This window comes from Felis catus, chromosome D4 (genome assembly GCF_018350175.1).
Source record: "Felis catus isolate Fca126 chromosome D4, F.catus_Fca126_mat1.0, whole genome shotgun sequence".
NCBI lineage: Eukaryota > Metazoa > Chordata > Mammalia > Carnivora > Felidae > Felis > Felis catus.
In genome coordinates, this window is record NC_058380.1 from 93,886,388 (window position 1) to 93,913,865 (window position 27,478).

The window sequence follows — 27,478 nt, forward strand, 5'->3', positions numbered from 1 at the left end:
CCCTCATACTCTCAGGGCACTGCGCTCAGCGCCCTCTTTCCTGGTCCAATGTCCTGGGGCAGTGCCTTCTGGAGAGCGGAAGGTGCAGCCTGGCCTGGGGCTTCCTGAGTCAATGGCCCCCTGGGCCTCAGATGGGCTCATTCTCCCCTTCAGGACATCTCTGTGGGGCACAGCACGTCCCCGAGTCTCACAGGTGCCAGCTGTCACGAGACCACCTCCTTGAACCTCCAGAGCCCACCCCCCTGTCCTGGCTCTGAAGGCCCGAACTCAGGCTGCCTTACCAAGTCCTCTCCCCTTTGGTTTCCTGATGGGTTTGGCAAATGCAACAGACGGGCAGGAGGGAGGAGGGCGGGAAGAGGCGTCCGTGGCTCTGGCGCCTCCCCGCCCAGCCTCGGCTCTCACCTGCCACCTCCTCCCAAGGCCATGGCTCCTGGGGATCAGCCCTCCCCCGGGAATCCGTGAGCCCTCGTTCCTCTCTCGCCGCTCCAGCCCGGGGGGCATGAGGGCTCCCTGACGGTGCTGGCCCAAGGGTCCCACAGGCCTGCCTGGTTCCCGGAGCACAGCCCACAGTTCCCTGACAGCCCAAACGGACACCTCTCTACCACCCCGCGGGGCTCCCTGAGGGCAGGCGATGTCTGCCACGCTGGCCGGTGGCTATTTAGAGCCAACCCCGAGCCAGAGTATAGCCAGAGGCTATACTCTCCGAGACCCAGAGCACGGAAGAGGGCCTTTGCACTCACAGAGTGCGACTCAAGGACGGGGGCCAGCTCAGCACCTGCAAATCACAGCAGCTGGGCCGAGGAGCCAGGCAGGAAGCCCAAGTCAGAGTTTCTGCAAGGCCGGCGCTTCCCAAAGGCCGACAGCAGGTGGGGGCTGCAGGGGGCGGGGGGAGCTCCAGCTGGCGGGCAGGTGGCGAGGAGGCACGGTCGTGCTCCGGGCCGTCTCCAGCCAGGCTTCCAGACCCCAACATGTGGCAGGTGCCGGGCTGGGGCAGGGCACCTCCTCGTGGTCACCCTGCTGCCACCGTGCACGGACTGACGCAGCCAGCAGCTGGGGTGACGGACACAGAGTCCAGGCAGGCCCATGTCCCCGAGACCCTGAGCGGGGGGGGGGGGGGGGGGGGGGGGGGGTGGTCCCGGGGTCTGTGCTCTGGGCACAATCCGAAACCCTCAGGGCTGGGACACAGCCGAGAGGCATGCGCTTTGGCTCAACTGCCTCGTTCTTCCAGCTGGGGATGCAGGTCCAGAGCAGCACGGGGGCACGGCTGAGCTCACAGGACAGCGGGTGGCTCCGGGCGCCGTGGCCCTGCCCCCGCCAGCTGTGTGGCCCTGCTTCCCCCCCCCCCCCCCCCCGCCCCGGAGGGAGCACCACAGCCCCGGCCCCGGGCTGGCCCCGCGCGGCGCTCCCGCCTCCGGCCCCCACGCTCCCCACACGCCGGTCACAGATTTCCTCCCACTGCACAGGCGGGCGGACGGGGCGGCCCGAGTGTGGGGGCAGCGCCCGGGGCGGCAGCGGCGGGTGGGGGTCCCCGGCACCTGCCTCCTCGGCGGGGGCGGCGCAAATTAATTAGCCAATGCTTCGTGAAGCACTTTGAAGCCGTGGAGGGCCGGCACCTCTGAGCGGCATCACTATAAATATTATGGTTGTATTTGTAGCTGGCGGAGGGGGCGGGAGGAGCCCGGGGATTTATGTTTTGCCAGCTCAGTCACCTTCTAGACGTAGTCATGTTTGACTTACGTTCTGCCAGCGCCGGGGAGCCTCAGGCGGGAGGCGAATGCGAGCACAGGGCCTCGTTCCCTGCCCCCTCCCCCCCCGCCCCCGCCCTGGGCCTGAGCCCCGCCCTCGGAAGACCAGAGAGGGGGCCCCCAGACATGCGCCTGGGAGGGGGGCTCCGCACCCGACAAGAGCGGGGTCCCAGGCATCAAGGGAGACGCTGACATGGGGGTCGGGGAGCGGGGGCCACCCCGACGCACTGCCGTGTCCGCTGCACCCCTGCGGGCCATGGGGGCTGGGCGGGAAGCCAGGCGGGGGAGGGGGTGGCTATGGGAGCAGCACCCAGCCCCGCCGCCTCCTCTGTTTCCAGCACAGAGACAGGCAGGCCTGGCCCAACGCCCCTTCTTTAGCCGGGGCCACTGAGACCCAGAGAGGGGGTGTCCTGCCGGAGGGGCTCTCTAGCTCAGAGGACACGTTCCCCCCTTCCTTCGGGACTCAATGCAGGACAGTCAAGGAGTCTGTACTCGAGAGCAGCCACACACACACACACACACACACACACGAGGCACTGCCCCCTCTGCACCCCGGTCTTTGGGTTGGGAGACTGAGCACAGAAAGCAAAGGGAGGCAGGAAGGAAGCAGGGAGAGGCCTTCCTGGAGGAAGAAGAAGGAAGCAGACAGGCATACAGAGGGACGACCCCTCCAGCCTGGAACAGCACCACCCCCGGTGGGGGCCGGATCCCCCCATCGGACCAGGAGCGCCAGCAGGCCCCCCGAGCCCTGCCCCCGCGTGCTCCAGCAGACAGGCCCGGGCCCAGCCTGGCGGACGGCTGGCATCTCCCCCCGGAATGCCGTGGAGCGAGTCCCAGGTGGTGCAGGCGCGTGCAGGCCCCGGCATTGCCCAACACAGATGCTATCTGCCTGCCTGCAGCGCCCCTCATCGGCCAGCACGCGGCGGGGCGGTCCCCATCCGTGCCCACCCCGACCGCGCCCTCCCGCGCCGCACTGGGCAGCGCTGCCTGGGCCCTCGCCCGTGACAGAGGCGTGATCGAGGGCCTCACCGACGGGCCCCGCAGCCCGGGCCAGCCTAGAAGCCAACACCTCACATCCTACGCGCTCCCCTACAGCCCACGGTCCCGCTGCAGCAGCCTTGTCCCCAGGGCAGCAGACAGGAAAAGAGCTGTTTCAGGACCAGTTCTGGGCGGGGGGGGGGGGGGGGGGCTGGGGGCAGTTTCCAGCCCCCAGTCACAGGCCTCTTGGCCTGGGAGACCGTGGAGCCCCCTGTGGGGCCAGCACTAAAGCCACACTGCGGCCACCGGTCACCCCTCCCAAGGGTGAGGCTGTGGCCTGGGCCCTGCCACAGAGCTACACACGGGAAAGCATGGGTAAGAGTGCCGTCTGGGGCACGAGAGAGCTCCGGAGGAGGGTTTTTACCGCACGTTCGTGACTCATAAATCCAGTACGAGGCAAAGGGGAGGTGGGCCCTGACGGGATCAGGTATTTATCTAACGGCCCATAAATCAGGTCTCGAGGGCCGTGCGCCGCCTCGGGAATGCGCCCAAAGCACCAGATTTATCCATCAGGTGAGAGAGACAAACGGGCTGGTGCCACCCCGGACCAAGCCAACGGCTGCAGACGGGATTCGGCCTGTGCTGGCCCGGAGACCCCCCAGGAGCCCACCCCTGCAGCCCGTCTCTCTGTGAGTGAAGTCAGGGCAGAATCCCCACACCACGGGCAAGGGGGCTAGAGTGAGTGTGGAGACGGGGTCAGTGCCCAGTGAGGCCCCGCACGAAGCAGCTGTTTCTAACAGCCACTCACAAGACCCGGTCACTGTGGGCGCCAGGAGGGGGGTCAGACCAGGTCTCCCCAGCCCTGGGACCCAGCAGCATCCACTCTCTCCCAGACCTTCGGGAGGTCAGGCAGCTGGGGTCTGATGACGCTCAGGCTGAGGGGGCCTGAGAGAGAGATCCGCATTTAGCAGGCAGTCCCGGGGACCCACGGAGGGTGACTCTCTGGGGCCGGGAATGGCATCCAGGCCTTGCAGCATGCCGTATCTGCTGATGCCCTCGGCCTCTGCACACGCCATCCCTTCCGGCTAGGCACCAGGTCTACCCGACACCCTTGCGCTCTGAAGGCATCAGCCTGACGTCTGCCTGCAGCTGGGTCACCGCCTCCTCTGTGTCCCCTGCCAGCGCTGAGCACACCTGGGGGCCCCGCCTGGTAACGTGACAATCCCTTGCAGTGGACGCATGCCCACGGCTCGCTGCCGCGTGCCCAGTGCCCAGCGTGGCGCCTGGCACCAGGAGTGCTGAGCTCGGCCAGTGAGTGGTCTCGGGCCCTGACCCGAGCTCGCTCTGTGCTGGGGTGTCCTCAAGGGAGCCCAAGCCTCCCCCCAGCCCGCTGGCACCTGGCCATCTGGCCAGTGCCCTACGCCCGGGGAACACACTCATCCACCACCCACCGTGCGCCTGCCCCGCCCAAGTCCCCATCCCGGGAACACAGCTGTACGGGCCACCCCCAGCCAACCCTCCCTGATTACAAAGGGCACCCAGAGGAACCAGGGCCGGGTGCACACCTCCTCTGGCCCCCTGGATGGCGTAAAGGAACGAGGACAGCACCAGGGGCCTGGGTCCCGCCTGGCATGTGGCCTCGGACAAGCCCTGGACCCTCTGGGCTTCAGCTCCTCTGCCTGTCCGAGGAAGGGTGGGTGGGCAGACACTCCTCGAGGCCCCGGCCAGCCCCTGCAGCTCAGCGCTGGAGCTCCTGAGGCTCCCCCCCACCCCCGCCCCGGCCGGAAGCAGTGCCAGATGCAGGACATCCCGTCGTCCCGCTTGCCCTCGTGGCCTCGAGGAAGAAGTCCCACGGGACCACCTGGCCCGGCTGGGGTCTCAAGTTTCCTAACAAGGACGAGTGGGGTAAAACAGGAAATGATACGAGAGCCGCAGGCACCCCAGGGGACGGTCCTAGGTGGTGAGGCCCCACTGGAGGCCCCACGAGGAGGTCCGAGACGCACACCCCGACCCCAAGCAGCACTTCTCCAGCCCCGTGAGGCGCCGGCTGCGAGAGTGAGCGCAGAGGCGGACGTAACAGCGACCCAGGATGCAGGAGTCATCAAGCCTGCAGACGGGGAAACCGAAGCCCATGGCCGGCTGGGGGGCCGAGCAGAGGTCGCACCGCGAGTTGGGGTCAAGGGCTCAGACCCAGGTCTGGCTGAACAACTGGACGATTTCAATGACCTCAGGTGGCCTTCCCTACCTGCCCCGACCCCCTGCCCCTAACAAACGGTTGTCAATAAAACGGGCTCCGAATCCAAGGCGGAGACGCCCCATGAAGGAGGTCCGAGGGAGGGGGAGGCGGGGCATGGGGCGCAGGGCGGCCCCCCCCGCATGCAGCAGGGCTCAGCGGCACCCCCGTGGCGGCTGGGGCTCCCTGCTCCACTCCGCCCCCTCATCAGCGCTGTCCCCGCCACGGCGTCCCCGACTGTCCCCTTACCAGTCGGCCGCAACACGACCTCAGGACCCTCCCTCTCCCCATCTCCCACCTGCGGCCTCGGCCCTCGCCCGGGTCCCAGAGCCCACGCCCTGGGCCACTGGCACCTGAAGAGGCTTTGATCGCGTTCCCCCGCGGGGCTGAGAGACGCCACCGGGCAGGATGGGGGGGGGGTCCTCCTCTGAGGCCATGGGGGGGGTCCCTGAGGGCAGGGCAGCCCACTAAGCCCAGAGCCTGGCGAACAGCAGGCGCCCGGCAAAGAGCAGGCGGGCCCAGGGCCCAGGGAGAGCCACGGGGCTGGCCCCTGGAGGGAGCGAGCGCCCCGTCGGCTGGCGGGGCCGTGCGAGGAGCCGCGGGGACGACGCCGGGCGGGCCTACCTTCGCGCTTCATGCCCATGGCCAGGCACTTCTGGTAGCGGCAGTACTGGCAGCGGTTGCGTTGCCGCTTGTCGATCAGACAGTCCTTGTTGTCCCGGCAGGTGTAGGTCAGGTCCTTGCGCACCGTCCGCTTGAAGAAGCCCTTGCAGCCCTCGCAGCTGTACACCCCGTAGTGCTTGCCTGCGGGGAGCGGGGCCGTGAGCGCGGCGCCCGGGCGCGTACGGCCTCCTCCACCCCCGCGGTCGGGGTGCAGGGGCGCGAGGCCGGGCCGGCCCCCTTCGCCGTGGCCCCCCCCCCCGCGACGGAGGCCTCCAGGCCCCGCCCACCGCCGTCCCCCCTGCGGCCTCCCCCGCTCGCGATCGCTGTGCTGCGAAAGGCCTGAGAAGCTCCGAGCAGCCCCCTCCTGGGCCCGGCCGGCCGCCCACCTCCCCGCACCGCTGCGCCCTGCCCAGGGGGGCGGTGGGGGCAGTCCTGCAGTCCCGCTGCAACCACGACGGCCTACCTGAGGAGCGGTCCCCGCAGATGGCACAGATGTGCTTGGTGAAGGACGCCATGTTCCCTGAGGGGTGGGCCGGGACTTTGAGGACACCATTGAGGCCCAGTGGGGGCTTGATGTCCTCGCTGCTGCTGACGGGGTTCATGGGCGAGCTGAGCTGAGGAGGGAAAACCAGGGCGTCCAGGGGGGCACGTGCCAGCATCCCCCCACCAGCCCTACTGTAGGAAGGCGCCAATGAACCCCCCCCCCACCTTGCAGAGAGGAAACCGAGGCTCAGAGAGGGGCGATGCCAGCCACAGGCCACACAGCACAGGAGCGGCAGGGCCCAGCCCCGCTGAGCCCTGCCCTGCCCTCAGGGACCCCCCCCCCATGGCCTCAGAGGAGGACCCCCCAGGGCCCTGCTTACACCCCCTGACTCTCACCCACCTCCCATCACTGAGTGAGCCCTGGACAGGGCAGCGTGAGCTCGCGCCCCTCCCCTGCGAGGAAGGCACTTTGTTTTGGGGACCCCCAACCCGCAGCTGGGCGCCGAGGCCTGGTCACAGCAAGGAAAGGGAGCTGGGGTCCACCTCGGCAGCACACCACGGGGTGGGGGGGGTTGGGGGGGGGAGAGAAGCTCGGATCACGTGACCCAAGGAGAGCAGGACAGACAGCGCCCCGCCCCCGCCCCGCCCCACCCGGCAGCTGACAGCCCCATGCTGCCCAGGAGGAAGCGTGGGAACCTCACCGTCACCCTGGCAACAGCTGCCGCTGCAATGACACAGCAGTTTTGGTTCCGCTGCATCCACCCCAGCTCTCCCGGCAGCGCTAGGGCCCAGGGGTGCTTCCCGCTGCGCCCACGGGCTGGCCTGTCTCCACTGGCGCCAGGACCCCGGCCCGGCGGCCCCCGGCCCCCCACTTCTGCAAACCCCTGACAAAGGCGGAAACCGGGCGGTGTGCGCGTCTCTGGGGAAGGACAGCAGGCGCCTGGCTGCCCCCGGGTAGCCCCGGGCCCCTCCTGCCAGCGGGAACCTCACCTCCTTCCTTCCCCACGGCCCCGGACCTCCACCGCTTTCTCACGGGGCAGCGAGAACTTGGTGCTCCGAGCACACAAAGCAGAAGGCCCCCAATGCCTGTTTCCACGCCGGCCTGGGAGGCTGGGAGGGTCCTTCCAGCCCCCGTGGCTCTGGGCCCCTCCCCCGCCCGGGGCCCTGTGACTCTGAGTGCACTGACCACCCCCCCCACCCCCCCCACCCGGGATTCCGGGGGGCTCCTGAGAAACCCCTGGGGGCCATCACGTGAGAGGGCGCCACGGACCAGAGCGGCCTGTCCAGTGGCACCAGGGCACTCTCTGCGCACCGTCCCCAGGCCTGGGAGCGTTTCCCACAGGAAAGGGGACAGAGAAGGGGCCGTTTGCGGAGGGCTCCTGTGCCCAGGTGCGCCACACACGTTCGCCTCTGCCATGTGGAAAACCCTCCGTCCCTTCCCAGATACGGATGTGGAGGCTCAGGAGGTCAGGGGCCCGGCAGGCAGGCCTCTGGGTAGCAGGCGGTGGGCACCAAGGCGATGCCCGCATGCTGCAGGGGGAACAGGCCCAGAGCCACTCGGGGACCCCACCCGTCACACGCCGTTCCCTAAGTGCCCAGCGACACAGGCCACACAGCCCCGCGCAGCCCTGCAGAGCTCGATGGCTCGGTGGGGACGGGTCGGAGGCGGGTGGTGGGGACAGCACGGCTTATGGCAGGGCCCCCGGATTATGCCCTCTTCCATCCACTGTGTGACTTTGGGGAAATCACTCAATCATTCTGAGGTTCGTCGAGGGCCAAGCTGAGGGCCGCCGTCAGGAAAACTGAGCCGACACAGGGGCAGCTTGCTGCACACACTCGGCCTCCGGGAGACGTCGCGGGCTGGGTCCCAGGCGGAGGGGCCGCTGAGCCGTTCGGGAAGGGCACGACATGGGTGCAGAGGGGGCCGACGGGGGGGAGTCACTGAGGACATGGGAGCAGGAGGCCTGCCCCCGCTGCAGCCTTCCCCACGCTGCGGGAGCCCAGCCAGGACCCCACGTGGCTGGATCCACTCGAGGGCACCAGGGAGAGGAACCTGGGCATTTCCTCTTTCACGCTTGCCCACACCGTGCTGGGTGGGTGGCAGGCCACCTGCCCTGTCCCCCGTGTACATGCAGGCCCTAAGAACTGGTGACTGCCCTAGGTAAACTGAGGCAGGGCCACTGCAGTGAGGAAGGCTGGGCGGGCCCCACGTGGGAAGGAGCTCCAGGCGGGAAGGACCGTCGGTGCCGTGGCTGTCGGCCATGTGCCGGGGGCATCCCTGCCCTCCCGGCCTCAGGCTTCCCAGGGGCACAGCAGTCAGCCCAGAGGCCTCTGGGAGCCCTAGGAGACCCTGCACACGTGGGGAGACGAGGCTGGCTGCAGCCCCCACTCACCACAGGCCTGGGGCCACCCACATCGATCCTTTGCCTCAACTAGTAAACGGTGCCCATAAGGCCACCAGGGCCAGGCTGTGCGGGGTCAGGGGTCACACTTCACCCTTCCCAGCTCCAAGCTGATGCGCCTTGGGCTGGCTCCCCCATTCTTTGAGGAGCTGTGCCCCCTCCCCCCTGCACCCCATCCACGGTGCCAACAGCCCCTGGCTAGGGCCTGGAGGCCATGTGGTGTGGCCAGGGCGGGGCCCAGTCCCATTTCCCCTTTCATATCCTTGGCATTTTTTTCAGTTCCCACTGGAGCCTACAGGACTCGCTGAAACAACAGCAGCCTCATCAGGGCCCCGCCAGGGTCTCTGCCGCCTCTGGAGGCTCCTCTCTTCTTCATCCGCCACGCTCTTCCTCCTGAGCCAACAGCAGGCTTCCCCCCCATCCGCGGCCAGAACTGGGGGTGGAAGCTCAGGCCTGCCGCTGCGGGACCGGGCCCTTGGCCTCGCCTGCCTCACAGGACCCGCAAGGCAGGGGCAAACCGTGGGGACGCCCTGTCCCCGGAGGCCTCACGGCCACGGGACCGCCGACAAAGAGCAGGCAGTGCCAGCCGGCCCACTGGCCTGAGCAGATCCCCCACCAGGGAAGGTCTGCTGGGCTGGCGAGGGCTACATGCTGCGGTGCCCACGGCAGGCCCGGTGGGGCCAGAGGGCTCTGGGGCGCGGTGGGGGTGCTCCCGGGCCCTGTGCTCAGCCCCCAGACCAGGAAAGAGGCACAGGGCAGCCCGGGGGCCGGCGCCTGGGATCTGGACCCCCAGGCACCCATTTCTGGGCAGGGAGGGCGAAGGGAGGCAGACCGGGGGCGCTGGCGAGCCTTCTGGGCTGCGTGGACTCAAGCAGGCAGCCCTCGGCAGGGCGCCAGCCCTTCTCCGGCAGAGAAATCGGAGAACCTCGCTGGTTCCGCCAACCATGACTTCGCGGTTGTGGTTTTGGGGCAGAGGGTGGGGCATGCCCCCCTTTGAACTCCACCCACACTCTTCGTGAATATGGGGAACCCCAGGTTTCCAGGATGAGCTGCCGAAGCCCAGAAGCTCCACTCACTCCGGGAAGGCGCTACCGGGAAACTGAGGCCTCGCCAGGACGGGCAGCCACGGGGGAGGCCGAGTGCGCGGCTCAGACCGTGGCAAAACTCACTGTGGCGCGACTGACTGATGGACAGAGGGACACGTGGGACGGGTGGCCGCAGGACAGCAGTGACCATCTGGGGCACAGCGGGCTTGCTCCCCACACCCTCTCCCAGGCCTGACTCTTGCCCCGATCCCCTCATCAGCCTCAAGGGGCCTGGGGCCCCTCACTCACACGCAACCTGGGTTCAACCAGCACCGCCAAGTGCCAGGAACCTGGCTGGGTGCCGAGAATAAGAGACAACAGGACAGATGTGGTCCCCCAAACCCCTCAGTCCCCAGTACTACCCCGCCCCCGCTCCCAGACGGGCAAACAGTGCCATGTGGCAGGTGACCCCAAGGTCTGGGGGACACCACTGCCACGCCCAGGCTCCTGCTGTACACGAGCCCTCAGGGTGTCCAGGGCAGGTGGTAGGCCTACGACCAGCAAGGAGCCTCATGGGGCTGAGCGCCAGCAGGTGACTGCCTCTGTCGCGGTCCCCAGGGGGGCAGGTGCAAGCTCAGTCTTCATCTGCCCCCTGGCTGGCTGTGTAGCCAGCAAGAATGGGGGTGGGGCGGCTGTGCTAAAAATAACCTGGCCAGGCCCAGCAAAGCAGCCGAGCCTCCCTCAGGCCAGCACCTCGGGCCTCCTGCCTGCTCCGGGGACCAGGTGACCCGAGAGGAGCACGGGAGCTCTGCACTGACGCCTGAGACCCCAGCTCTTTTGCTCCCGTCCCCCAGACACAAAAGGTTGACAAGGTCACTCTGGAAAAGCCAGCAAGATTCTCCCCCCAAGGCCAGCTCTGGAGGCCCAGCGAGAGGGGCAGCGGGCTGGCTCCAGCTCGGTGGTACCCCGGGGCCAGCAGCAAAGGGGACTGCCCCGCAGGCAGGGGCTTGGGAGCCCACAGGATGTGGCTGTCATGAGGGCATGCGTGGCTCTGGGCAGGGAAGCCTGCACCCAAGTCTCTCCCCAGGAGGCTGTCCTGAGGCTCTGTGGAGATGTGCCCCGAGGCTCTCCACCACGGGGCTGTCATCTCGGGGCAAGAATGGCCGAACCCAGCCTTGGACTCGGACCTATTTCAGGAAGGACGGCTCGAGCCCCAGAGAGAGGGAGGTCCCGCTGGGATTCAGGCAGGCCCTCTGGCCGCCCAGCAAGAAACCCAGCAGGAACCGCACGGAGCTGGGAGAGAGGACACCCCGCTGGGCCCCGGGGACCCGTCACCACCCAGGGATCTCCAGAAGAGCTCCGGACAGCTCTGCAGGGGTTTGGACGACAGGTGCCCAGGGGAGGGTGGACTGGGCCCCCACGGTCCCCACGGCAAGAACCAGACCGAGCCAGGCCCCGCCAGGCACCACTTCCTTCCTGATTCAGAAACAACCCTGAAAGCCAGACTGTTCCAAACCCACACCCGTGGAAAATCCCACCGAGCCCTGACAGATGAGCTGAGGCCACCGTGGGGCCTGGGGCCCGGCCTGAGGAGGGCACATCGACACAGCGCCTGGAGACGCCACCCGGGGCTCTGGGCCCGGAGCGCCGGAACCACCTGGTGTGGGCATGCGCGGCGACCAGGAGGGAAGGGCCGAGAAGGGACAGGGGCTCAGGGGGGTGAATGGGTGTGAATGCTGAGGAAGGCGGCGCCCCGCCTTACAGAGCTCCGAGTCAGGGGAGCAAGGGAGCCCCCCGCGGGGTGGCGGGGGCCACACTGGAGTCAACGACCAGCAGCGGGGAGGCCGGCTGATGACCTCGGAGAGTCCAGGGCCGGGGAGTCAGCCAGACCCGGGCTCAAACTCAGGCCGAAGCCACCGCTCGCTCTGAGGCTCGGCTTCCGAGACATAAAGGGGGAGAGGACCCCCCGAGGGTCCGCAGGACGGGGCCCGCCTCTGCACTTACCTGGGGGCTGCTGGTGCCGAAGCCCAGGGTGGGCGTGGTGGGCACTGACATGGAGTGGGGGCCCATGGGGGAGCTGATGACCGAGAACGGTGGGCCCATGCCGTTGATGGGGGGGCTCAGGGTGCTGATGGGCGAGTGCAGCTGGCCGGGGGAGCCGAGCGAGGAGCCGATGCCGGGCCCCAGAGAGGGGTGCAGCGAGGGGGCGGCCATGGAGCCACGCCCCGTGGGGGAGTTGAGGGAAGAGGAGTTCACCTGGGTGGAGAAATCTGCAAGACAAGAACCCAGAGGCGGGCGGTCAGGAACCCGCAGGGCGCAGAGACCGCGGCGAGGCCGGGCCCCAGCGCCCCCGTGGCGATCGTACCGGCTCGGGCCGCAAATTCCCCCCAACACGAGGTCCGGCTGGGCCAGGGCGCCGGAAGCTCCCCCTCCGAGGTGGCCCCGGTGCTGGGGCTCAGGCTGGGCCGGGGGGGGGGGGGGGGGCAGACGCCGGACAGGCAGGGAGACGAGAAGGCTGCCTGTCCGCCTGGGATGCCTGGTCACCACGAGCTGCCAGTCCCTTTGCCCATATGCTCAAGGGGCTGAGATAAAGGTGTGGGAACAACGGCACAAAGGACGAGACCAACGCCTCAGGGTGCCCGCGCCGTGGCAGAAACCAGTCCGTGTCCTCGGTGCAGATTAACGCAAGGGAGGAGGTGGGAGGCCTGCGGCAGGCGCTATTATCACCCCATTTTACAGACGGCACATCCAGGCCTGTGTTCTCACAGTGCCCAGGGCACGGCGGCTCTGGCACCAGGAGGCGCCCCAGCAGCCGTGGCCCTCTGACCCACGAACCCCAGATAGATGCGCACTTCCTGTGTGCCCCAAATCCGCGCGCTCCCGAGAGGGCCGGCGCCCAGAGCGAGCAGCCCACAGAGGCTGTGGGGAGGGGCCGGGACCGCCCACACACAGACTTTCATCTCAAGGATTTCAAAGCCCTGCAAGCGCTAATTAGGCCTCCGCACCCCAGCCTGGGGGCTCAGCAGGAAGAAACCTCCCCGGAGGGAGGCTCTCAGGTGGCGAATGTGCTGCCCACAGGGCGAACACTCCAGCATTCCATCAGGAACCGGCGGAGCCTGAGGGCGGCAGAGGCCAGTGGACTCCACCTCCCCCCCCCCGCCACCCCAGGCAAGCAGGGGCCCCTCTGGGCCTCAGCCTTCCCGTCGGCAAAATGTTCCCTCGGCCCTTCTCGCTCCAGCCCACGGTGACCACAGGTGCTTCCGCCAGGTCGAGCGGGACCACAGACACGACGGCGTGGCCTCTGTCCACATGCACCCCAGGTCAGGGGGCTGCACCCCTCGACGGCCCCGTGCAAAACCCGCCTCCGCCAACCTTGCAGTGGACGTGTCCTGAATGTTCCCTGTGCAAACGGTCTCGGGGGGGGGGGGGCAACGCACCGTCACACTTCAGGACAAAGCTGCCAACCGGCAGAGTCGGAGCCTGGCACTCGTGACTCCAGCCGAGACCCTCATGCAGGGATTTATGAACTTGTCCCTGGAGACGCTGGGGGGAGGGGGGGGATCAGCCCGAAGGGCAGTGGGCGGCTCCGGCAGGAACGCAGCAGGCTCTGCCACTGGGCCAGATGCCCTCCTCTGCGAGCCTATACCTGCCCCCATCGCGCAGCCTCCTGCCCGCTGGGTACTTCCCGCTCCGTGGAACCAGAGTCCCACAGTGGAGTCGGGGGTGGACGAGCCCGCCTGCCGCTGCTCGCCGTCCAACTCCACTAGTGGGCAGCTTCGTCCGATCCGTCTGAAATCCCTGCCGTTCACAAAAGTGGGGATCAACCGCTTTGCTGAACTCGAAAACCCAAACTGAAGAATTCCAGAGCCGGATGGTAGCAGCACCTGCTGGCAAGGATGGGTACTGCAGATCGGCCCTACTAGTCCTTAAGGGCCCCAGGTCCGCACCCTGCGGGAAGCCTGCGGTGGGGGGGCAGGGCTGACGAGAGAGGACAGGCAGGGAGAGGCCAGGCGGTCGAGCACAGCAGACGCAGGCCCGGCTGCAGATCTTGGATCTCACGGAGCTCCCACGTCCCTGCCTACCCACTTGTGACAGCCGAGGCAGCGGACCCGCCCAAAGACAGGAGCCCAGAAACCCGCAGCTGCCCCTGCACCAGGCGAGCGGGTGCCCACTGTGGCCCGCCTCTCCGGCCTGCAGTCGGCTTCACCCCTGCCCGAGGCTCGGCTTCCCCCTCCGCACGCCTGCTCCACGGGAGGTGGCCACGGCCTGGACCAGGGCTGTCCCCTCCTCCACACGGTCTGGAGAAGCACCTGTCCGACTTCTGGGTGGCAGGAAAGGCTTGGCGGACGCCTCCCAGGGCAGCACAGAGAGAGAGGCAACGCAGCCAGGGGCGTCTGGGGCTCCCCGCCTCAGGACGGCGTCCCTGGGGGAGCCGCCCACCTTCCTTCCCACAAGTGGAAGGAGACCATGATTCCAGGGCCGAGCAAGAGAAGCCACGCCTAGATTCCACCCCCCCCCCCCCCCGCCAGGTACTCCTGGGGGCCCTTGGGCCCTGATCAGAGCAGGGCCCGCAGGGTTTCTCTGCGGCTGTTCTCCATCAGGGGCCGGGTGCAGCCGTAGCCACAGCCACTGGGAGGGGCCTCTGCTGCCACCAAGGCTCACAGCTGCAGGGGCCGGTGCCCCCCGAGCTGCTGGTTGTTTGTTTGTTTGCTGCTCCCCCCCAGGAAAGGGAGGGAGAGGCAGGAGAAAGCTTGGCCGGAAGGGGGGAGGGCGGCAGGGAGGGAGGCCGGGAGGGAGGAGGCCTGTTTGACTGCCAGCTGCCAGCCTGCACCCCAAAGCTCCCCAGCCCCCCCAGGCATTGCCTGCACCCAGCCCGAGCCTGCGAACCAGGAGGAGGGGAGCCCATGGGGGAAGGAGCACCCCTCTCGAGCCTCTGCAGCAGGCACCCTGCCCACCCGGCCCGAGGCTGCATGCTCAGTGTCCAGCAATCGCTCCACCCTGCTGTGAGCCCCTGGGGCTGCTGGGCCCCAGGACGCGCCCCCCCATCCCAGCCCGCCTCCTCAGGACCCCTGCTGCTCCCAGGCCCCCACTCTGGGTGCTTCCTGTTTACACAGAACATCCACAGAAGACACTTTCCCGGAGCCTGGGTGACAATGGGCTGGGTGTGTTTTCTGGAGTCTTCTGGAGAGAGACACTCTGGCCAGGAAGGGGAACATTAGAAAGAAAAGGCAAAAAAATGCCCAAACATCCTCGGCTCGCAGAGGCCCTGCCCACCCCCTTCCACGTGGGTGCAGGCCCCACCGCTGCCATCCGCCCCTACCCGCTGATAAGCGGAGGCGGCGATAAGGCCTTATTCTTTAAAAGTCATACTTTGGACTTGCTGGGGCCTTGTCACTGGCTGATCGCCACACACTTATCTGATCCTCGCTCAGTGGGGCTGGGGGTGGGGTGGGGGGCGGGGCTGCAGGACATCAAGCTCAGACACGGGGGAGCCAGCTGACACCCGGCCCTCCCTGTCCAGGGGGGCGCAGAGGGGCGTGTGGGGAGGGGCGGCGCCCAAACGCCGAGCCTCACACCCTCAGCACCCCCGCACCTCACACCCCTTCCACCGCTCCCCGCCGCCATGCCCTCTTTGGGACGATGAGGCATCAGTGGGACTCGGGAGCTCATAGGGACCTCCACGAGACAGGCCTCTGTCCAAACGGACGGGAGGCCCAGCAGCTCCCACACAGGCAAAGAGACCTGGACGGGCTGCCAGATTCAGTCCAGGAAGGCTGCACGGAAGAGGTGGTGGACCGATCTCTCCTTTAGCACAAAACATACTTGAGGCCACAAAACTGCATCTCACACACAAATACCTGGAGGGCAGCCTCAGAGCCACAGGCAGAGGTCCCAGAGCAGGCGCCCAGAACCTCCCTGAGCCCCAGAGCCTGGGGGTTAAGAGCTACGCTTGATAAAGTTTGAAGCCGAGAATGGTCTCCTGGGGACCGACAACGGCAGGGGCCGCTTCTTCGGGCGGTGTGGGCTCTTGGTCGCGGCTGCTTACAAGCGGAAACCACTGCCACCACTCAGGAACAGGTGGCCCAAGGTCCCTTGGAGAGAGGGAAGAGACATCTCCGCTCTCCAAGATTCCACAGCCGCATGGGGTCTCGCCAGGACCCCCCCCCCCCGCCCTTGGGACCCCACGGCAGGAAGCCGGGGAAGCCCCACCGCCTCCTTTCCGGTGGCTGCATGGCAGGAGAGAGGCGGGGAGGAGGCAGGAAATGCCAGCCTCACCGCGGTGGGGTGGGGGTGCGCCCCGGGGGCTCCACCTCCCCCAGACAGCCAGGGAACCCCTGACTCTTAGAAAGGGGAGCTGGGGCTCCTCCAAGGCCCTTCTTGGCAGGACCGATCGGGTCAGGGTCCAAGCAGGCCACGGGCTGGGGCCGCGTGTCCAGTGGGAAGGAGGAGGACACCGGGCGGGCCTCGCAGGAAGCAGAGTGGGGAGGGAGGGACAGGAGGTCCAAGTGAGGGAGCCCGGGGAGGGGTCCCACTTCGGGGAGGGGCAAAAAGGCCGGTGTGGGGGCGGGAGCGAAGGTGCCCAGGAGGAAGAGGGGCACAAACGTAGGGGAAGAACGTTGTAAGAACAAGAACAGTTCTGAGCACAAGCTCCCCCCACCCCTGCAACACTGCGCCCCTGCCCGGGGACCCCCCCCCCCGGAACCGAAACCCCACATCGAGGAGCTGGCAGGCCCTCAGGAGCGTCCCAAGACACCCACCTACAGCCCCCACCTTCCGGAAGGACTGCTTCCCCGAGGCCGCCAGGGGAGGGAGAAGTGGCGGCCTGGTGGGGACGCGGTGAGGACCGCGGCGCGTCTGGGTTTGGGGGAAGCTGCGAGTGGCTGGAACACAAGGAGGGGGAGAGGGGAAGCTCCCGCTGGCCCCATGGGGCGAGGGGCCTTCAGGAGCTGGGGCCGGCTGGGCAGATGACCCCTGACATGCGGAGGCCCCAGCCGCAGGGAGAGCCGACCGCTGCCGGGACTCAGGGCCCCTGGCCTGTTTCCCCTTCTGCCAACAGAGTGCACCCAAGGCAGCAGCTACTGTGGTGGCCCCTGTGCCCCGTCCGTGCCTGCTTCCCACCCTGCAGAGGGTGGGCTGGGACCCAGGGGCCTGTCACCTCCGGCCCCCGGGGAGCATGGCCCACCCACGACCTCCTGGCCCAGTGTCAGCTTACGGCTCAGGTGGCTCAGGCTGAAATTTCAGCTCCTCTGGGGTCACTCTGCCCTCTCCCAAACCAGTGGTCCCAGCCCCAAGTCTCAGCCCCTGCTAAGGAGGACACAGGTGAGCTGGGCCTTTACAGAGGTGAGGAGAAACCCCAGCCTGACTCTGTCCTGCCCCAAGCCTGGGGGCCTCGAGCACGAGGGTCTCTGTCCTGCCCCAAGCCCAGGGGCCTCGAGCAGGGTGGCGAATGTGCCAGGCAGGAAGCTTCGGGGGCCTCGCTCTGCCGGGCTCAGCAAGCACACGGACCCAAGGGGGCCAGAACGTGGACCTGCCCAGCTCTACACAGGGTCCGGGGTGGCCCAGATCCACCCAGACCCCAGAGAAGAGAGGGAGGGAGAGGACGGGGACAGCAAGCCAAGACGTGCATTCCTTCACCCTGCCCCCACGTGCCCACAGGAAACGGCTCTAAGGGTTTTGGTCCCTGGGCACCCAACAGGGACTTCACCCCCATGGGTCCCACGGAGACCACCAGCTGGCCTCTCCAAAGTCCTATTTCCTGGCATGACCCCACCCCGCCGTCTGCAACAGACAGGGATGCCTGGGGGCCCGGGAGGGGAGGGGTGGAGAGGGGGCAGGCAGGGTGGACACCGAAGGCCAAGGGACGGACATCATGACCCTGCGGGCCCCAAGGCCTTGTGTGGGCCCCAGAATGAGCAGCCACCACGGACCTAATAGGCAGAGGCTCTGCCCGAGACTCGGAAAGAGTCAGGGGCTCCCCTGAGAGCCTCAGGTGTCCTCCCCCCAGAGTGACGCCGGGTGGGCTGGGCCAGGTCAGGGCCCTGGGGCCCAGCTGAGCACAAGGCCTCAAGAACTCAGAGACGCCAAACCTGTCTTTAAGGCCCCTGACCCCCACCCGCATCACGCAAACCAGGGGCTCGGCTCCTTTCCCCGCCCCAGAAGCAGCCACGCAGCTGGGCTCTCCTTCCTTGAATGTGATCCGGGGCTGAGAGTAGGAGTGTGGAACGCACGGAAAAGCGAGGGGCTGCGAATCAAGGCCCCTCATGGGAGGGTGTATGACACAAAGCATGGCTGCTCACACGTCTAGACCCCCAGGGGAAACAGATACAAGGGCCAAGAGTAGGACCGCAACCCCGATCTGTAGGGCCCCGGTCAGGCCGCTCTCCCGAGGAACTCCCTGGCATCCCAGGGTGTGAGAACAAGAAACAGTAACACAGGCGCTGGGACTTCTGGGTCCCAATGAGGAGACACCAACCTAAAGCCCTCAGCCCTGAGCAACTTCAAACTCCCAGGGTAGATGGAACACTCCTTGCAATGCCCCTCATGGAGAAAGACCCCAGAAAGGCCCAAAGGGTCTAACAGGGGAAACCACTCTCTGTAACAAAGCCCAGGGTAACACAACGTCTGTGCTGATATCCACTGAGCGCTCGATGACGGATACGTCTACACCATCACCATCAACCTCACCACCATCACCATCATCACCATCAACGTCACCACCATCACCATCATCACCATCAACCTCACCACCTAAGCAACCCCTGTCCTGCCCCTCGGCACGCATGGAAGCCTAAAGCCCAGAGAGACTGATGCTGAGTGGGTTTTGCCGCAAGCAGCGAGAGGGATGGGGTTTCGGGATTCTGCTGGCCATACTGAGCAGGCCAGGGCTGGTGAGGGGCAGGGGAAGAAGAGCGCCCTCGCCCGGCCACCTCGTACAGAAGGGGTATCGCAGCTGGGCCCGGGGGCAGCAGGTGTGGCTGGAGTCCCGCCACTGTGGAGGAAGGGAGCAGCACGGCCGGGAGGCAGGGGGTGGCCCGGAGGGGCTCCCCGCGAGCAGCCAGCCAGTGCCTGGGCCCGGGAGGTGCTGGAGCAAGAGCTGAGGACAGCACCAGTGCCCCGGGGCACTCCCACCGGGGTCTTTGCCGGAGGCTGCCCGCCGGGGCCACACCAGGCCCAGCCACAGAGTCAACCAAATGCACCTGCACCCCTTCCCCTCATTCTGGCAGCAGGGGGTGTCACCACCCCCCCCCCCGAGGCCGGCAGTGCTCTGACGGAGGCCCCCGGCGAGCACTATCTGGGGTACCTGAGGACGAGCTGCACACCCCACCTAGGGAGGCACCGCTCAGACCACCACGGAGCAGAGAGGGCGGTGAGTCCTGGAGCGGCACACAGCCCGAAGTCCTCGCAGCTTAGGGACACACGACGCCAGGAGCACGGCGGGGCCGCGCTCCCGCCGGAGCCCTGCCTGTCTGGCCCAGCCCCATCCTCGCCCGGCCACCCCTGTGTGCCCGGGTGCGGCAGGGAGAAGGCCCCACGGGCCGCTCACAGCTTCAAGGCAGCAGGTACCAGGACCTGTCGCACAGACAGCCCCAAACGCGGCTCAGGAAACGCCAACTCCCCACCTTCCCTTCCCTCTTCCCCGTGACTCCAGAGCCTCCCAGGACCCAGGGCAGGGCCAGTGTTTCCAGAAGCCACGTGACCACGGGCGATGGGCAGGGGGGCACTGAGCACCAGCAGACAGGTGGTCTGCAGAGGCCTAGGGACTCGGAGGGGCAGTGGTCAGGACTGGCGGCGTCAGGTCAGTGGCTGTGGGACGGAAGTCCCATCCCGAGGGCTCGGGCAGCCTCCTGTCCCCTGTGCCGTTCCTCTATCCATCCATCCATCCATCCATCCATCCATCCATCCATCCATCCAACAGGCAGAAACCTCAAAGATGCCCAGCCCCCGAGTGCAAGCCACACAGTCACCATCTAGGGCCCCCAAATCTTGAGGGGCTCCAAGGCATCTGATCTCACCAAGAGGTGCCCACATCCCTCCACCCCAGAGACAGTTGAGGGGGCAACAAGGCTCGCCCCCTCGCCGATGGGGCGATGGGGCTACCCACCAGCCCAGCAACCCCGGCCAGCACTGCAGGGGGAGCCAGGAGAGGGCCCCAATCATCAGTACAATGCTCCCAGAAAGATGCCAAGGAGCCCCGGACAGTCCACAGAGCTGGTTTCCAGCCCTGTGGCCAGAGACCCCCAGCAGGCTGGCCGGGCCCGCGTCCCCGGGCGCAGCAGGCAGACCTCCCCACGCTGCGGCCAGACATCCAGGCCACGGCCCCGCTTGGCAGTCTAACACACGCTGCCTGCCGGACGGCCTGCCAGACGGGCCAAGAAGCAGCAGCCGTGGACGCCCCCAGACCTGCTAGAATGCCGGGGGAGGAGGCGCAGGGACAGAAACGGGGGGGACAAGAGGAATGCGGAGGAACCGGCAGCCTGCCCGGATGAGCCTGCCGTCGGCACCCCGGCCGCTGCAAATCAGAGATTCCCCACGCACGCGAGCCTGCCCCGCGGCCCCGCAGAGGGCTGTGAAGTCTCCCCGAAGACACCCCCGTATCACAGAGGACGAGTCTAAGCAGGACTCGACAGCACACCGGCCCCACACACCCCGTCTGATCACGAGAGCTCTCGTCCAGCGGGCAGGGGGAGGGCTCGGTGGGAGAGGCTCCTCCCGAGCCAGAGCCAGAGCCGCCGGCCAGGACCCTTCGCCCTCACGAAGACCCCCCACGGCCAGCGGGGCGGCCGGGCACCGAGCCGCAGACACAGAACCTGGCGCCCAGCCACGACGCCCACCGTGGGGACGGAGCGCAGGGAGCGGGAAGCGCGCTCACCTCTCCGAGGCCAGGCGAGGGCTCCTGAGCGCCACGGCCTCCCCTCCAGGCTGTCCCCTCCACTGTCCCCAGCACCTGTGGGGCGCTGCCCAGACTGTGGAGGAAGGTGGGCGGGAAGGGGGGATTCCTGGTGAAACCCCGCCTGGCGCAGGAGAGCTTGCGGGGGAGAGAGGGCCCCGAGTCTGCGGGCTGGTTGAACCAGTTTCTTCTCAACAGGAAAAGAAATGATTCTTGTTTCGTTTTGAGCCACGTTGCCCTGGCTGGCGCAGAGGCCCTGCTCCGTCGGGGAACATGCCTGTGCGTCCTGCCCCCGACAGCTGTTTGTTCTCACTCTCACGTGCATCCCCGTCGGGCCCTGGAACACATCTGCAGACACCAGGGCTGAGCCTGCCCACACCCCACCCGCCTGTGGTGGAGTGTGGGGGCCTCCAGGCAGGTGGCCGGCCAGGTCAGAGCTTTCCGGAAGGGCCAGGGAGAGGAGATGCTCCGGGTGAAACTCCTCTGGGCCTGGGGTGGGCTGGTCGCACCTGGAGACACTCCCACGTCCTCCCTCTGCCCAGGAGCACCACCGTTTCATGGCCATGGGCATGAATGCTCAGAGCCCGGGGCCGCACGGTGGGTGGGGCGCGGCCAGGCCAGGGGTCCCCGGGGAAGAGGGCGTCTGCTCAGCTCCCAAGGAGTTCCCGGAGGGCTTCCCATGACCCCCACTGCCACGTGCTGTGAGCCCTGGCCACGCTCCCCTCGGCAGAGGCTCACCCACGCCGCGCCGACTCAGCCAGCGGCTCCCGGCCGGTGTCAGTCGCGTGCGGGGGCCCGCCTGGCGGGGCCCTGCAGACCGGAGACAGGGCCTCACCAGTGACACAGACCGAGAACCTGTCGTCTGCCCGCTGGAGCAGGGACTTCCCCCTCTCAGCTAGAGCAGGGGCACCTCCCTCCGCAGGCGAGGGCCTCTGTGGGTGCTCACCTGGACAGCACAGCAGCCCAACCCCCGCTCCCCACCCACCGGGCCCTACAAGGCCAGGGCAGCCTCTTCAAAGGTCACCCTGGCACGCCACCCCCACCCCACCCCTGCTGAAAACCCTGCCAGCTCTTCTCTGCTCTGGGCAAGAAGCTTCCGTGCAGGAGCCGCTCTGGGACCAGCACAGGCTGACCTGTGAGCCCCTCGGGGCCTGCGAGGCCGACGGGCTGGGCCGGGCTGGGCTGGGCTCCCAAGCTGAGATCTGCCGGGGACCCGCTGTGTGCCAGGCTCCGCCCACTACTTTCTCCTCTGGGCCCCCAGCAAGAGCAGGGAGCGGGGAGACAGAGGCCCCGAGGTGGCCGTGCGAGCACAGGGCCAGGCCCGGCTGACCCCAGAACCTCTGCCCTGTCCTCACAATCCAACCACGCCCCCAGGACACCGACTCCTGCCGTACCTGGGGAAGGGGGGGGGGGGTGGGTGAGGCCATGGAGAGGGACAGGCGGCATCTGTTCCCAAGCACCCAGGACAGGGCTACAGGGAGCACCCCCGGGAGTGTCCAGCCCACAGGGTCCCCAGGCAGAAGCGGGGATAAAGAGACTGACAGACGGCCCAGGAGGGCTTCCTCCTGGGCTCTGGATGATCACGACCTCCATCTGCACAGCACTGCCCCCGGCAAACGCCCACCAGTCCCCCTGGTACAGAGACCCGGCCGCGGCCACCTCGGCACGGTGTCCCCATGGCCACCCCCGCCGCTGGTCACCTGGCAGGATGGTCACGGTCCACCGTCACTCCTAGAACCTACCATGGCTCCCCATTATACAGCCCCCAAATCCCAAAGCCCCCGGCCCATCCTGGAGCCCCGGGGAAGCCCCGTGGCTGCCCAGTGCTCCTGCCTGCTCGCCCCGCGGGGCCGGGGCCTCCACCCGCACACTCGCTGCCCCCGTGCCCCTTCCTGGCCCCCTCGGGCTCACCAATGTCCACTTCCCTGGGTGTCACGAGCAACCCCCAGGGGGTGGCCAAGGCCAGAGTCAATGTGGGGGAGGGAACCTGGGGAAAGTATGTTTCCACCGTTTGGTACTGTCCTTGGGAATATCTGAAAACAGCTTCTATGAACTACCAACAACACGCATTTTTGAATGCCTCAGGGTGGGGGGAGGGTAACAGGGCTGGGGGCCGGCCAGCCGCCACAAGACGAGTCAGGTGACCAAGTGTGCTCCCCGCGGCAGGGCTGAGGGGCCCAGGTGACCCGAGCCCCGCCCCGGGGCGCTGGAGCTCAATGAGGCCAGGCGCAGAGGGCTGGGGGGAAGCCAGCCGGCAGATAACTGCACCCAACTGTCACCCCAGCCAGGGACAGCGGACACCCTGTCAGCATGAGAGAGAAGCGGCGAGGGCCCAGAAACACGCCTTCTCAGACGTGGAACCCACCCCACTTCCCGAAACCCACACACAGTCCATGCAGCAGCAGCCCCTGCCAAGTGGGAAAAGGGTCTGGATCCTTCCAGCAAACACACAGCTCGCCGGATGCCTGGGGAATCCCTACCACCTGGACCCGCGGGCGCCCGGCTGTGTCACCTGGACTGCGAGGACGTCAAAGAACAAGCTGGCTCCGTCAGAGATCTCCCACCCAGACGTCGGAAGACCCCAGATCCAGGTGCAGAAACACCCCAGAGACCAGCAAAAAAAGCCTCAAGCACCCGCCACAGCCCCCACTGACGGACTCCAGAGCCCAAAACCCATGCACTCGAGTCGCGGAGGAAGTCCTTACTCAGAGCCTGCGGACGCAACACCACACACGAGGCGAACACGCCGCTTCCCAGAGAATAAACGATTGGAAAGCGCTCAACGTGGTGGCGAGAGGTGGGAGGTGGGGGACGATGCCCAGCAGCCAGGCGCCCGCTCCAGGCAGACCCCGTGCTCACCTGCACGTGGCCCGAGCGATGTCCCCGAGCCGTCCGCGGGGGAGACGGTCAGCAGGCCCCGCGGGACACTTGGAAAGCCCGGCCCGGTCACCAGATGCCCACGATGACCCCTTGCCACGCACACGTGGACTGCACCCACAACGCCCTGCTCGCACATCTCACACCCGCCTACCGCTCTCCAGCTGAGAGCCACCCAGCCAAGTGGGACAGGCTCGCCTGTCCCACGTTGCCCAGCGGCCATGTTCTAACTTGGGTGCCAGGCCCAAAGCCCAGTGGTTCCCAGAGACCGTCTTGCCCGGCGCCCAGCACTGTCCACACGGCACGCCACGGGCCGGGCCACGGCTCTGGACACAGAGACGCAAGCAGGAGCCTGAGACATCATGGGCTAAACGCCCACAAAGTGCCAAAGGACCGTAACAAGAGGGCTGGAGGAGAAGGGCGCTTGGGCGGCTCAGTCAGCTGAGCGTCCGACTCTCGACTCGGGCTCAGGTCACAGTTCGTGAGTTCGAGCCCCCGGTCGGGCTCTGTGCTGACAGCGTGGAGCCCGCTTGGGATTCTCTCTCACCCTCCCTCTCTCTGCCCCCCCCCCCCCACTCTCTCTCTAAGTAAATAAACTTAAGAAAAGGGCTGCAGAAGCAAGGTGGTCCGAGCTCCACCCCCAGCCGCCCAGGTCTGTTTGAGCCCCTCACGAGCCCCTGTGTGGCCCTGGACAAGTCACCGCACGCCCGAGCCTCAGTTTCCCCTGAGCCTGGGCACAGAAGACGGCATCCTCCCAGGGACGTCTAGGAAGGTAAGTCAGCAGCCTATACAGATCCTGGCACAGGTGAGGGATCAAGACGCAGGTGTCCTCACAGCGAGCGGAAGAGACACACGGCGCGAGCCGGGAAGGCCAGAGGTGCAACCCCCGTCACCACGAGGGGCTCGACTGGGAGCGGCTGGGGCTCCAGCCTCTCACTCCTCAGCAGAGAAGGGCTACCAGCCACCCCCACAGGCCTCCTCCCCACGTACCCCGCACTCAGGCCACCGGGAATCCACACGCCCCACCCCACCCCCGCCCCCAGTTAGACCAGTGCCACGGTCCCCGTCTCATGTGCAAAAGGGGAGTGAGCCAGACCCCGAGGCGCCCTCCCTGGAGTCCAGCGCGCACATATTGGGGGCAGGCCAGAAACCAGGAGTCCGAGCCCGAGGCCATTGGGTCTACAGAGCAGAGGACCCCAGTCACGGCCGTGCCCACGGGACCTCAGACAAGTCTCCTCTGTTCGCGCGTCTAAAGGACGAGGAGCTGAGAGAGGCAGCCAGGGATGCTGGTCAGAATCGGGAGGGAGCAAGATGCCCTCACCTGGGCCCCCGGGCAGACGTTCCACGAGCTGAGCCCCACACCCCACAGGCAAGACACTGGCACCCTCCCAGGCCGGGTTGCCCCCAGGCCCGCCCGCCCGGCCCGGCCCTCACCTGCAGGCCACCTGCGGTCCCCTGCCCGCCAGGCCAGGCCCCCTCCCGAAAGAGAGGCCAGGAGGTGCAGCCTCATGGCGAGCGTGGGAGACAGGTCCCACCACGGGGGCGGCCCCATCAGCCCCCGGCCCGCTGGCTCGGGGTCCCACGGCCTCCGGCGATGCAGTGTGGCGGCACACGAGCGGCGGCGGGAGCTTGGGTGGGGAAGGAGGCCCGGGAGGACCGGCGTCTCCGCAAGGCAGCTGCGAGCCTCAGGAGCCAGTGGCGCTCACGCTGGCCCAGCGGGCGAGTTCCCCTTTCCCAGGGCCCGCCCGGCCCGCCACCCTCACCCAGACACCTGTGACCACAGGCAGCTCCCATCGGCCGAAACCGGCACTTCTTGGAAGAGGACGCGGACCCCAGCCCCGTTTCCTCAATCTGAGCCTGCAGATGGTGAGGCAGATGGGCAAACCGCCCGGCAGGGCCCGGGGCCGGGGGACGGGGCAAGGCCCCGACGCAGGCGGACCAGAGCCCCACCGGCTCCCCTGCCGGCTGACCCGGCCAAGCCCCCTTCCCCGGCTGCACGCCGTGAGGATGGGGCGCGCTTGCCCACGTGGTGCCAGCCGCCCGGGGGGGCTCCTTCGTCCTGACGGACCGTGCCTGTCCTGGCCGACCTGCGATGCCGTCCTCCTGCACCCCAGCAGGAGACACTGGGCACTGAGCCCTGCGAGTCTCCCTCTTGCAGGACTGAGTCCCAGCCAGGGCAGGGGGCGTGGGGGAGCAATGGGGAGCCCCACAGCCAGGGAAGCGGGGCCTGAGCCGGTCTGGGTGGACCCCGCCTCCGGGGGCCACAGGGACTCAGCCTCTGAGGGGAGAGGGTCTTCGGGAAGGCTTCACGGCCCCCGGCCGCTCTTTCAGGCCACAGAATGCGTCCCGGGGCCCATCAGCCCACGGCTCGGGGCCGGCGTTGGGGGTGGGGGCAGGGGGACCACAGCACGCAGACTTCGGCCCCACAGGCCGCCCGCCAGGCGAGGAGCCTGAGGCCCCACCAGGTCTATCCACGCGGGGCTGCCCTGCCCGGATGGCAGGGGCCCGGGCGGCCCCCAGACCACGCCAGCGCACCCCACACCTGTCCACCAGCTTGCACCACCCTCCGCCGGAAAGCCAGCTGGCCGTGGGACTGGGGCAGGCCCCTGCCCACGGGGCACCCACCGGACTCCTGACGCCTGGCCTACCCCCAAGGCAGGCTCCCCCCGGCGCTTGCGTCCCCACGGCCTGTCACATCCTCCAAGCCAATCCTGTCACGTCACCAGGGACCCACGTCACGCTCCAGCCCCCCATGAATATCTGCCCAATCTGGGGTTCCAGGATCCAGGGGGAAGGCCCCAGAAGTCGCACTGCAGACTGGAGGGGCCTGGGACTCCCACATCCACGGCGGGAAATGGCACGTCACTTCCTGCACTTTTATTCGGTTTGCGTTTGGTTTGCGACGCACGTGTTGTTTTCATGACAGTGACACAAGCCACCTCTGCAGCAGCCTGACTTTAGCAAGACTCTGGCCACACACGAGTCCCAGGCTGCTGCTGTCCGTCCTCCAGGTTGGCCTCGATCCCTCATTCACTCCCGGTCACACCTCCCAGCGCCTGTCCGCCTGGTTCAGGGCCCGGGACCACACCTGCATCAGATCACCCGATGGACAGGTGCGGCGAGGTCCTGCCTGGAACCAGCACCACAAGCCCAGCCCAGGAGAGGCAACATGGCAGCCCAGCTGTGGCCGGTGGTCCACTGCGTCCCCCAGATCGTCCTCAGCTGCCTGTGGCCTGACCAGCGGGCCCACGCTCCCAGGGCAGGGCAGTCCCTGTGAGACCAGCGCCCTGGTCACCAGTCCCCACCGTGGCCCGCCTGTGTGCGGACACCCGGGGAGGCCAGCCGCCACCCACCCCCTCCCAACATACACACACGAGCAACATCCATGTGGGTCACATGGCCCCAGAGTCCTACCAGCACAGCCCCCGGGGCTCTCCCCGACCAGACCCCGCCTTGAGTGGGCCCATCCAAAGGCACTCAAACAGTCAGCAAGTGCCAGGACTGTGGTAGGTGCTAAGCAGAACCGGGAGTCTGGGGGCGGACAGGAAAGCGGCAGGGGTGGGGGTGGGGGTGCCGCCCAGTGGGTGCGCATCTCCTCCCGGTAGGCGTTTCGCGACGTGAGACATCGTCCATAGCTTGAGGTCGGCCGCGGAAGCATTCGCAGCACAGAAACCAGGAGATACCCCAGATCAGAGCTCCCCCACCCCACCCCACCCCACCCCACCCCGGAACCATGGGGACACCCCCTGCCGGCCTCAGCTTCCCTGTCTATAACCAGAGGGGGTTGGCGGGACCTGAAAGGCTCCTCCCATCCCCCCAGCACCCCTCAAGGCCGCAGACCTACTGTTCCTCCCGGGCGCAGGGCCCCTTCTTAGCCAGTCCCCTGCCTGCGGTCCGCCCGGCCAGTGCGGCCACGTCCAAGATGGCGGCCCAGAGGCCTTCTGCCCACTCAGACCCCTCCCCCAGTGGGCCCAGATCCGCCCCAGCACCAGGCCCCAGCACCAGGCCCCGGGCCCCTGCAACCCCCGCCGCCCGCCCTGGCCCCCCCTCCGTCCCGGCCCGGGTGCCCCGTGAACAGCAAACCGGACCTCAGCTTCCTTCCTCTCCACACGCGGCGGCCGTGAGGGAGCGGCGAGAAGGGCGAGGGCTGGGCAGGAGGTGCCAACCCCACCGCAGCCACTCGC

General features: G+C 67.7%; 1 protein-coding gene across 6 annotated transcripts in view; it reads right to left on the minus strand.

The window, feature by feature from the left end:
• RXRA (retinoid X receptor alpha) overlaps positions 1 to 27,478 on the minus strand; it is a 96,047-nt gene that overhangs the window by 16,810 nt on the left and 51,759 nt on the right. For 5 of the 6 annotated variants that reach the window (XM_023242953.2, XM_006939617.5, XM_019816734.3 and 2 more), the window contains 3 exons: positions 11,534 to 11,799; positions 6,083 to 6,233; positions 5,581 to 5,760 (listed from right to left, as the gene is read on the minus strand). In XM_023242953.2, coding sequence (XP_023098721.1) covers positions 5,581 to 5,760; positions 6,083 to 6,233; positions 11,534 to 11,799 — 597 coding nt within the window. Of the gene's footprint in view, positions 1 to 5,580; positions 5,761 to 6,082; positions 6,234 to 6,502; positions 6,528 to 11,533; positions 11,800 to 27,478 lie in introns of those variants that run through there. The other variant, XM_045043846.1, reaches the window with a different exon arrangement.